The 12,399-nt window shown below is 37.3% G+C and overlaps 1 protein-coding gene across 1 annotated transcript in view; it reads left to right on the forward strand.

Moving 5' to 3' along the window:
* LOC121380816 (MAM and LDL-receptor class A domain-containing protein 1-like) overlaps positions 1-12,399 on the forward strand; it is a 188,222-nt gene that overhangs the window by 35,249 nt on the left and 140,574 nt on the right. Inside the window, exons 29-36 of the mRNA XM_041509797.1 lie at positions 676-935; positions 1,722-1,809; positions 2,928-3,041; positions 3,797-3,937; positions 4,490-4,752; positions 5,583-5,667; positions 6,311-6,487; positions 7,581-7,837. Of these exons, the coding sequence (XP_041365731.1) occupies positions 676-935; positions 1,722-1,809; positions 2,928-3,041; positions 3,797-3,937; positions 4,490-4,752; positions 5,583-5,667; positions 6,311-6,487; positions 7,581-7,837 (1,385 nt within the window). The remainder of the gene's footprint in view (positions 1-675; positions 936-1,721; positions 1,810-2,927; positions 3,042-3,796; positions 3,938-4,489; positions 4,753-5,582; positions 5,668-6,310; positions 6,488-7,580; positions 7,838-12,399) is intronic.

The raw sequence follows: 12,399 nt of genomic DNA on the forward strand, positions 1-12,399 counted from the left end.
AAATAAATTCTCTCCTTCGATGAACCTTAGAAAATTATGTCATTATGTCAAATGAGACATTATGTTTATGTCTTTTTATTGTACGGGGTTCAACAAATCCACTAGCCCTCAGTCTCAGCTAGTGAATATTTGCTATGACTAGTGGAAATTATCAACCGTATTACTATAACACATAGGACACTAGCCTAAGTGTTTGCTAGGACTAGTGACTTTCTCAAACATTTGTCGAACCGAACACTGTTGTAATATTGTTGGTATATTTCTTGTGTTTGACATTTTTAACAATAATTAGTGCTATTTTCTTAAATGTTTTGAACCTGTTTAATAAATAGAGGATATTTCATGTTTTTTGTCAAATATGATTTATATCTCATCGAGTGACGTTTGCAATCATATCTCTTGAATCATATTTAACAAAAAACATGAAATTTTCTATTTATTATATAACTTTTGGCAATTTACCTTTATTTTTAAAATGCCAGCAGCTAAATAGTTCCGGCTTTCTTACAGTGAAAATAACACTTTCTACAGTGACGATAACACATTTTAGAGTGAAATAGTGAAATTTTCACTCTAAGATGTGTTATCATCACTGAGTGACTGATAACACTTCTATTTCACTGATATTTAAAGACATTTCACTAAATGTTATATAATAAAACCTGTTTTTGATAGGCCGGTATGTCTATATCGAAGCATCCGTACCACGGAAACTAGGAGATGTTGCTCGTCTGCTAAGTCAGAACATCCCGCCATCAAAGAGCTCGTGCCTTCACTTCTGGTACCACATGTACGGCTCGAGTGTGGGAACACTGCGGGTGTGGGTACGCAATCAGGTGTCAAACCCCAACCCTATCTGGGAACTCGCAGGACAGCAGCAAAACAAATGGATGCAAGGACAGGTGAAAATCCCTCCACAGTCGGTGGATTTCAAGGTTAGTGTTTTTATTTTATTTCATTTCAATTCATTTAGGTGCTTGTATCCAGTTAAAGTTCAAGCATGCTGACCTGGGCATACACATCAGCTGTCTGGGCTGTCTGATCAGGTCGGCGGTTAGTGGTTGGTGAAAGAGAAGTCAGTCTAAATTTGAATGACCGTGAAACGTCTTTTTTTATTTTATTATTATAAACCTTTATTACCCCCCAGATCACCTTAAAACTTGTTCGAGATGAGAGCCAGTACCGAAGTCTGAGCCTAGTCCCTAACAGCCACTGTTCTTCATCACTTTGTAATTCATTTTCATGCTTATATCCACGTAATATGGTGCAGATGTTTTCATCGTAAACACTTTTCTTATTAATAAGAAAAATATTTCTGACCATATATTTTCATCTGTATTTTTGTTGAGCCTTTGCCTTAATTAATATAATAAAATAATTTGTTTGTCTTTTTTTTCAAAAGTCAGATTTTAATTTGGGTATTGTAATGTATATTTCAAATATTTAAAAATTATGATTAACTCTTACAGATTCTTTGTGTTCATGTAGTTGGAGTATGTAGGCCATAGGTTTTCAAATTTCATGGGAAACACCTTTTCGGTTCCGTGCCTTGTGATCATGGGAACCGATTGGAATCTGTTTTTAGGTTCCATTGAAAAGTCGTACTCGATGTAATAATCATGGGAATTTTTTTTTTTGTGCTGTGATTTTACTGACACGGTCATTTCTGTGAAATCTGAAGGTCTGATGTGGTGTTAGCTGATGTTTGTAACAAATTTCAGATAGTCTTTGAAGGAGTTCGAGGCAAGGACTGGAATGGAGATATTGGGCTGGATGATGTATCCATAGACAAAGTCACAGCTTGTAACAGTGAGTGTAAACTGAATCATAATTGTTTTAAATTATTATTCTTATCAGGTATAATTAAAAAAAAAAAAAAAGTGCAAAAAAACTAGCAAAGAAACAAAACAAAAAAAAAACCCTTAAAAAAGTGGTAAAGTTTTGTTAATTTTTTTTTTAAAGTTAAAAGGATCTTTTTTTAGATTTTACTGTGATTAACATGATTGAAATATTGAATATTTAAAATTAGATCTATTTATTATTAAATAGATATTTACTCTTTGGTTTTTACTAACTAGTAAAATCAAAATATTTTATCATCATTAAAATAAATACATCATATGCATAATCATATAGATATTGTTTTGGCTATATATCAATAAGATTTTAAAATTATCTTAATGTTAAAAATCTATATACATATATAAGGAAAAATGGTAATTGCCAATATTATATATAGCATATTATTATTGTATATATCGAAAATTCCGGTTCGTTCCGACGTACCTGTGAGGCGTAGGGCTGCCAGAAGTCCCTTTTGTTTGTTTGTTGTTCGTTTGTTCTGCACCTGAAAAATATAGAATAAATATTTTGAAACGTAAAAAAAAAAAAACATGATTGAAAGATGAACGAATGGATGGATGAGCCAAAGAAAGGACAGACATACCCAATATATCACATAGCCAGTAATGCAACATCTTGGGAATAAAAATGGCTTTATTTTAAGACAAAGAAAAGTAATTTTAAATAATTACATATTTTGTAAAGCCATGTGCATGTTTGAATGTCATCGTACACATTTAAGCTGGCCCGCCAGAAGTATTAGCAATTTGAGGAATTTGGTCTGAAAATCTCTAACCAACTTCAAGTTACAATTTGCCACACTGCCAAATTTATGGTTGAATTACAAAGGATATGCAGTTTATAAATGAGCTTATTGGCAAATTAATAAAGATTATTGCAATGAAATAACAGATAATATGATTTAATTAAATTGAACTAGTTGTTTGTGAAATGGGAGTACTGTCTAGTTAAAACTAATAATTAAGCAACATTGAGAATAGTCTCCCCTTTTTAACGTTCTGAAGATTTTCAAATGCAAAAAAAAAGTGCCAAACATTTTCCAATGTTGAACTGTACTCTTGCAGGAATGCCCCCAAGTGCCACTCCCAAAGTAACCCAGAAGCCTTCATCAACTCTACGGACATCGACAGTCGCTACGACCAAACTAACAGCAGCCACAACAACAGCAAAACAAACAGGTTTGTTTGCTCTAATTTGTTAAGTGGCATCTTCTTCTTCTTCTGCATTCAAGCTATAGTTGATCATGCTTTAGATTTGGAGTCTGATTAAGTTGTGATACAAAACGCTGTCTCTGTCAAGTCTTCTTTGGAACCCCAAAGCTTGACAGCCAGTGCTTTATCCTGACTTCATAGAGGGGGCAGAATTGCAGGATTTGCTTTGGGGACTGTGGTCCTGTTTGACATGGTTAAGTGGCGTCATCTTCCCAGATCTCATTAAGCTTATACGTTATTTGAAGGTGGGTAATAAATAAAATACCACACTCATTTTCACTAGATATCATTTTTATAAAATTCATGAACTTCCCATAGTATCTGACTTAACGCTCATTTGGTTAGATAGGCCTACTGGGAAGTTCATTCATTTTGTAAAAGTGATAATTAGCGAAAACTCTTATAGTTTCTATATTGATAACTGATTCCTAACCAGATACATAAATAAATTTTTCTGTAATAAGTCGGTAACACATTCATAGTCATGTTATTTATATCATTATCAGATTTCTAGTCTGATAATTAATAAGTCAGTATTAGATATAAGATCTCTCTATTTTTTCCAAGACCAATTTTACAGTGACATCAAATTAAGACAGGTTTATTATTATTATTTTTTAATGATGCTGCTAAACTAATGTGTTTTGTGTATTCTTGATGGCAAGTACCACTAGGTGACCTAGTTATGAAACTACTATTAAGATGGATTTTGTGTATTGCAGGAGGCACCAGTATTAAGTGTGACTTCACATACGACACATGTGGCTGGGTGCAGGACAAATCGGATCAGATGGATCTGCTCCGACACTCTGGTCGTACGACAACGTTTGGAACAGGACCCAAGGGAGACCACACCACTGGATGTACGTTTTTATCATTAGCTTTGCTCTCTGCACATTCACCAGTATCTGGAATTTTAAAAACAATTAATTTAGTAAGCTTTGGGGTAATAATGTTTTCAAATCTATCCGTGTTTATTTTTGGGTGTTGATGGGTCAGTACAATATTGGCTTATGTTTACCACAGCTTCATATATGATCAGACCCATTGGACTATTTCTCATTCCAGCCAGTGCACCATGTCTAGTATAACAAAGTCTGTGGCATGTGCTATCCTGTCTGTGGGATGGTGCATATATAAAATCCCTTGCTACTAATGAAAAAATGTAGCGGGTTTCCTCTCTAAGACTATATATCAGAATTACCGCATGTTTGACATCCAATAGCTGATGATTAATAAATCAATGTGCTCTAGTGGTGTCGTTAAACAAAACAAAATATAACTTTTACATGATCAATTATGTGACCCATAGCATCTTAGGCGAGCATTTAATAACATTCTGCCACAGATTAGTTACTAATAATGTTAACATCATCATCATCATCATTAGCAAACAAACGTGTCCCCTATTTCAGATGGATACTACATGTATCTTGAAGCATCGACAAATGCTCACGGTCATGCAGCTCGAATCGTCAGTCCTGCAGTGACCTTGACCTCTGGTCAAAGCCAGTGTTTTACCTTCTGGTATAACATGTACGGCCCAAGCATCGGCAGTCTCAATGTGTACTTCAAGCAAAACAACAATCTCGGCTCGGCCATCTGGAGCCTGAAAGGCAGTCAAGGCTCAGTGTGGAAGAAGGCTTCGGTCACTGTGACCGGGAAATCTCCATTGAAGGTATCGGTGAAAATATCAACTATATCTCATACTCGGGTGAAAATATCTACTATATCTCATACACTGGTGAACATATCTAGTATATCTCATACACTGGTGAAAATATGTACTATATCTCATACTCTGGTGAACATATCTAGTATATCTCATACACTGTTGAAAATATCTACTATATCTCATACTCTGGTGAACATATCTAGTATATCTCATACACTGTTGAAAATATCTACTATATCTCATACTCGGGTGAAAATAACTACTATATCTCATACTCGGGTGAAAATATCTACTATATCTCATACTCGGGGAGGGGGGGATATCTACTATATCCGATTCTTGTCTTAACTAAATGTGTTTTTGTCTTGCCTTCATAAGATAAAAAGGCGACGATATTACTTTTCTCATTTAGCTCCATTTCTCACAAACTGTAAGTCTTACACGGGGCTCGTACTTAACGATGGCACTGTCGGCAATTGTTGTCATTGAGATATAAAGTGCCATAGGTCGGGAGCGTCCGCAACCGCACTTTTCTACCTCTGGTTAAAACTTTCTGCTGTCGGTAAAGCTCTTCAACGATGGCAAACTGTATATACCTGGTGTATATTATCTGCTAGTATTTAATGTGTACTTTTGAAATGTCTACGTACAGCAAAATAACCTTTAAGTAAATACTCAAATGGAAAAAGAAAAGGTATAAAGTTGTGTGAAAGAAATATGGTGGATTTCACAGAATGTCTACTTTCAGAACATGAATCAGTTACTCTGCTAGCCAAGAATATAATACAAGTACAAAGTATCTTTTTAATCTTTTTTTTCTACATTATTTTCAGATTGTAATTGAGCTGACAAAGGGTACCAGCTACAGAGGTGACATAGCAATCGATGATACAAACTTGGTTAATGGTGCTTGTTCAGGTAAGAAGTTGTGCTAATCACACAATCTTTATGGGTTACTGTGACTGTCTTTATTGTCGTGTTGTATACAGTTAGTACTATAACTGTCTTTTTTCCCCCAGTGTATTCAAATTTCTAAGTGACAGTGATTTTAAAACAACTATCCATTTTAATCACTGATTTATAGAATACAGCTTTTAATATGATTTTGAAGATAATTGCTCAGATGATATTTTTTATGTATTGTTTTAAGAAGATTTAGTTAAAATGCCTGTTTTAAACTACATTTGTGTCAATCATAATGAAAGTGACTTTAGAACTGTGATTTTCATAAATATTAAATTAAAAATGTTATTTTAGAAGTGTTATAAAATAAATAGAATTCACTACTTATATGTTTTAATACGTAAAATATCGGCTTCATCTAGTTCATCAGTATTTGTCTCGGCAGAGCCTTGACAGATACTGTTGATATTTTCCATGTTAAAAAACACTCGTGATGAATCCTCTATTGTATTTATATTTTTATATATTTATTGATATCTGTATTTTTATTTACTGCACTTGTGGCATCTACTAATGTTTTAAAAAACCTCATGATGGTTGGGTTTTTTTGTGTGGGTTTTTTAACTTCTGTTTTCATGAGTTAATATTCTTTGAACAGGATCGTCTGGACCCACAGGCAGTTTGTCGTCTCTGCTGTCGTGTAATTTTGAACCGGCCGGTGTCTGTGGCTACAAACAGGACAAGTCAGATAACTTTGACTGGACGTGGAAATCTGGAGGAACGATGTCTGCCGGCACAGGACCCCACAATGATCATACATACGGAACAACAGCAGGTAGAGATGAATATAAGTAATGTTCTACAAATGTTTGAGAAAGTCGCTAGGTCTCACAGAAGCTTTGGCTAGTGCCCTATGTATTATAGTAATACAAATTTATAATTTCCACCAGCCAGGACCTAGGGCTAGTGGATTTGTCGAAGCCTGAATTGTAAGGTCAAACATTGTTTATTAGTGTGTAATTTGTAACAGTTGTACTGTCCAGGCCTGTGGGAACCGGGAGGCTGGTGGGGGGGGGGGGGGGGGGGGGGGGGGGGGGGGGGGGGGGGGGGGGGGGGGGGGGGGGGGGGGGCACATGCTGGTGAGCCTTGTTTTTTTTCTTCACATTAATGTTTGCCATTGTAACCAAAATCTGATATAGAGTTTGTATCCAATCCGCTAGTGCCACTCCCCCCCCCCCCCCCCCCCCCCCCCCCCCCCCCCCCCCCCCCCCCCCCCCCCCACTCCCAAAGTTGTTCCTATGGGCCTGCTGTCAGTATATGTTTGGACAGTTTGCCTGACAGACTCAATGCTACAAAGCTGTTTAGCCTCATTCTAAGAGGTGATTTGTTAATGAAACTAAAGAGTATTTGTTTAAAATTTAAAAACAAATCGTGCAGAAATTGACTAAAATCTAAGAGATATGAAAAAAATAGCATCAGCAACAAAAAAACAATATATATTTATAAAATTATCTTCTTGTCCCTGTGTTAAACATACATGGACATACAGTAAGTACCGGGTGTATCGGTACTAATAGAATGTATTGATATGCATATTACTTACCGTTTAAATCATGAAAGCACAGAAAACCCTGTTGCCATGACTCTAGTCTAGTAGAGTTGATTCATGGCGGTTTGATGTGACTGTAATTTGGCTGACTTTGTTCAGAGTTCTGTGAACATTGCCACTGATTAATTATATTTGATTGCATATATTACATATTATCATAAGGAGAATTAAAAACATTTTCTAGGAAACTCTGAAGTTCTTAACATGGTCCTTTTGTAATTAAATTGTTGCTGAATTTTATTACCATTCATGAAAATTAATATTACGACTCTATGATTTATATTTAAACTGTTTAAAACATTGTCACGTTGTCTTGCAGGTCATTATTTCTACATTGAATCATCGTCACCGAGAAAGCTAGGCCAGAAAGCTCGACTTATGTCTCCGATGACAAAAACTGGCGGCCCAGCCTGCCTGACGTTCTGGTACAACATGTACGGCAGGACTGTCGGAGTTCTGAATATCTACACGAAGACTGGCTCGAGTCTTGGCATACCGGTGTGGAGTCGACGTTCCAATCAGGGTAACAAGTGGAATGTGGAACAGGTTACTCTGAAAACACAGTCACCCTTTCAGGTTAGTCTATCACGGCTGCAGGGGTTACATGGTCATTTACCGAATCACCAGATGTTAATTTAGTCTGAGACATCAAGTAAAATTTCAATAGTAAAATCCTCCATTCATGTTGGAAGATGAGAATGCTTCTAAATGTGAATTATCTTAGAGACATCAAGTCAAATGTTACAAATAAAATCATCCATTCATATTGGAAAATCAGAATTCTTCAATTGAAAATATGAATTTGTTATCAAAGATAAGTTTCAAGACAACAACATGATCTCAATACATAATTTATTTTCTAAACAGGTATATATATATGGATTTACTAGGTCTAATATAAATGATGGTTAATGTAAATGTGGCAAATATTTTGGGTCACGGCTGAATTACATAATATTTTATTGGGCTGCCGACAACACCATTTATGGCGAGCCCCAATAGCGACAACATAATACAACACAACTGGGCTGCCGACAACACCATTATGGCGAGCCCAACAATCAAATACCGTATTAATAATTTCTAGCAGTTATTTCCCTTTGACCCTGGGAAACAGAGGCCAAAAGTGTTTTAACTGTTAATATTTACTACTCATCAGTTATTTCCCCTTGACCCTGGGATGACAGAGGCCAAAAGGTTTTTAACTGTTAATAATAATTCCCCCCAAAAATATATACATATGTACATTGCCTATACTGTTACTTTAAGCAACCTGTAATCGCCATGTGTCATGTAACCCAACCGTGCCATGTTATAATAAAGATAATAAGTTAATCAAATCTATTATTTATAATCCTATATAAATATTTCAAAAGTTCCAAGATAGCTTCTAATGATGTCTCCGATAGTCATTAATAACTAAACAGAAAATATGATATGTAATCACATTCTACAAATTTGTGACTGTTTCAGGAATATCACTGATTGAATATGATTGTCACTTTGCTCTACGAACAAGTCCAGCAACACACTAAATTGAGAAATATCCATGAAGGTCTCGCACTAAAAACCAGGGAAAAACACTAAACTTTTACTTTGAACATTGTGAAAAACCTCCGGAAAAGCGATAGACCACAACACAAAACATGGTGAACACAAAACACAGTGTTAGGCTGCTGCATGTTACTATATGTCCAGACTTCTTGCAGCTTCACAATCTGGCACAGATCCAAGCTCTGCAACAGCATCACTGCAAAAGAAAACACACAACAGCAGTATCTTTCTATCTTAACACATTCTCAACAATGGGTGGGAGGGATGGGTTTATTTACTATTTTTGTGCCAAATTTTTTTCAAACTGATATGGTTGGTTTCAGACAAAGGAATGAAAAAGGGCGGCAATAAACCGGATATTATGCTCGTTGTTACTCTGACCGCTGCGAACAAGCCAGTGTTTGAAACGGGTTCTAAGCTTGCCGTAACATTACCAAATACGATTTCCCTTCCTTAGATAAATTCATCTATTCTGTAATTAATAGATGGTATTATCAAAGATAAGTTTCAAGACAACAACATGATCTCAATACATAATTTATTTTCTAAACAGGTATATATATATGGATTTACTAGGTCTAATATAAATGATGGTTAATGTAAATGTGGCAGATATTTTGGGTCACGGCTGAATTACATAATATTTTATTGGGCTGCCGACAACACCATTTATGGCGAGCCCCAATAGCGACAACATAATACAACACAACTGGGCTGCCGACAACACCATTATGGCGAGCCCCAACAATCAAATACCGTATTAATAATTTCTAGCAGTTATTTCCCTTTGACCCTGGGAAACAGAGGCCAAAAGTGTTTTAACTGTTAATATTTACTACTCATCAGTTATTTCCCCTTGACCCTGGGATGACAGAGGCCAAAAGGTTTTTAACTGTTAATAATAATTCCCCCCAAAAATAGATACATATGTACATTGCCTATACTGTTACTTTAAGCAACCTGTAATCGCCATATGGTCAATATCCAAGAATCTATTTCTGGCGATAGTGACCACCGCCACAACAATAATGTGGGGGAAGGAAAGCTTAAAGTTATATCACATAGCCGTGACCCCAACAAATTCATTCCAAAGCATGACAACTGTCTAATATGGGTACGCCATATTACATCCAGATTTGAAGCTCTCTAGGGCCCCTTGCAAGGTGTTCAAGAAAATGGCTGTCCCTGTACTACTTAAATGCACTCCATCAGGTAGGAACAACGAAGGCGATTTAAGGGCAATATCAGGATACAATATGTATCCACCCCCAGCCGAATGGCCTCTTTACCTGCCGCACTATTTATGCGCACCCGAGCTCTTTCCATGGCCTTATTATTCTGTGAATAGCGCCACTTCAGCCTGGGTAGAATCTGGGACCAGATAATTCGTGTATTTGGCAACAACTGGGCAAGAAATTGCAAGGTAGATTTTATCAACTCACGTAATGATGCGAGTTGAATGTTCCCCAGGTCATTTCCTCCACAGTGGATAACCAAATATTTTGGTGCGGGCTCATGTCTTGAGAGTAACAAAACTTTGTTTTTCAAGGCTCCCAATTGTAAACCGCCATAGCCCTGCCACCAGATGGAAATTCCGACTCGCCCCAGCCCCAGCTGCCAACCGCCAGGTCTGTTTCGTGCTTGAATCGCTGCCCTTTTTATTATTGAGGACCCCACCACACACCATACCCTTGAATCTGAAATAGTGATGTAAAGTTAGCTACAGTACAGTTAATCAAGGTTATTTGGAAGGTTGATCAGTGGAGAACGGATGTATCCCTTGTATGCTGTGGAAGTCCAACGCCCTGCCTCTTGTATAGCTTCCATGGAGTGACCAGCAGCCGAGGCTGCTGTAGCTGCTCCAATTTGAAAAGAATGAGCCTTATAATGCTGAGCATCCACCCCAATGCATTCAAGTGATTTTTTCAAAACCGCTGTAAATTGGTATCTGGTTAAAGGTGCCCCTCCGAAGTGACAAAACAAAGGTCCCTTAAATGCCAGGCGAACCCCCAAAAATGACTCCAAATTGGTAACTGGACAAAGAATGCCACCGATTTTTGAAATATGCACCGACACCCCCCTACCCAACTGATCAGTTTTTGAATACCTTAGCCTGAGGACCACCCCTTGCACTGTTCCATCAACTGTAATGTCACTGCTGGCAATAACCCTGTTATGGGCCTTTCCAGTTGATACAGCCAGTTCCCCAACTCTTAGGAAACCGAAAAATGCTAAAGTATATGCTGATGTGAACAGTTTTTCTTCATAAGAGTTGCTACATATGTGCGGCAATGCTGTAATAAGTCGAGCTAACAAATTTGATGTGATTGGCAATCTGGTGTCTGGTCTGTGTTTTACCCTCTTCATACCTTCCAATACCTTAACAACGATAAAGTTTTTTGTTGGATCTTGAAGGCCTAACATTTTACACTTAAAGCTTATGGCTGCTGTATATGCTCTGGCCGTAGCATCTGACAAACCTGAGATGGACAAAAATGCAATAAAATTAACAATGTTATCAACTGGAGGGGGCCAGACCTCCCTCAACTGATACCTCCCCAAGAATCGAGTAAATGAAGCTAACCCTGTGTCATGGGCTTTATGAGTATTTGTTGATACCGAGGCTCTCAGCAGTCTGTCAACTTCAGATTGTAGATCGACTCCCAGAAGTGGTCTGGGATGCTCTGTGGCTGATGATGTGCATTGGGTGCTAACAGCCGGAATCGTTGCCACTGCTTACGAGAAATAGCATCCGCTATACAATTGTATGAGCCAGCTATATGTACCGCACGAAAAATAATATTGTTTCGCATTGCATAATAAACAAAAGGTCTGATAAGGTTCATAACATGCTTATCCTTTGATGTTTGTTTGTTAAGAATGGAAACCAGTGCCATATTGTCAACATGGAAGAGGATCTTACAGTTTGCCAACCTTTCGCCCCATATCGCCATTGAAAGTACCACTGGCACCAGTTCTAGGAATGTTATGTCCTTCATTATCTTGGATCCACGCCAGTGACTTGGCCATTGAAAGTATACCCACTGCCCGTTAAAATAAGCACCACAACCTAACTCGACAGATCCTGTACTATCAGTGAATAGATTTAAAACTGAATTCCCTGTCCAGGTACTTTCTGTAAAATATGTCTGCCCGTTAAAATTCCTAAGAAATGTTAACCACATCAACAAATCAGCTCTAAGGGAGGCATTTATCCGAATAAAATGGTGTGACTGCTTAACTCCAATCATCGCATCATAGAACTGCCTAATAAATGCCCTGCCTGCCCTGATCGCTTTACAGAAAAAACTCAAAGCCCCGACCAATGACTGAAGGTCTTTTAATGTCACCTTTTTTAGTGTTATGAGTTTCTGAAGCAAAGAAACCAATGCAACTATTTTATTTGCCGGTATACGAACAATTCTATTTATGGTATCTATTTCCAGACCCAAAAATGTTAGAGTTGTTACCGGGCCAACAGTTTTTTCATTCGCAATTGGAACCCCAAGCTCCTGACAAATACCTTGGAAAGAGGACATTAATTGTTGGCAATGTTGAGAAGAGCTATTACCTGCAAAGATAAA

This window comes from Gigantopelta aegis, chromosome 9 (genome assembly GCF_016097555.1).
Source record: "Gigantopelta aegis isolate Gae_Host chromosome 9, Gae_host_genome, whole genome shotgun sequence".
Classification (NCBI taxonomy): domain Eukaryota; kingdom Metazoa; phylum Mollusca; class Gastropoda; order Neomphalida; family Peltospiridae; genus Gigantopelta; species Gigantopelta aegis.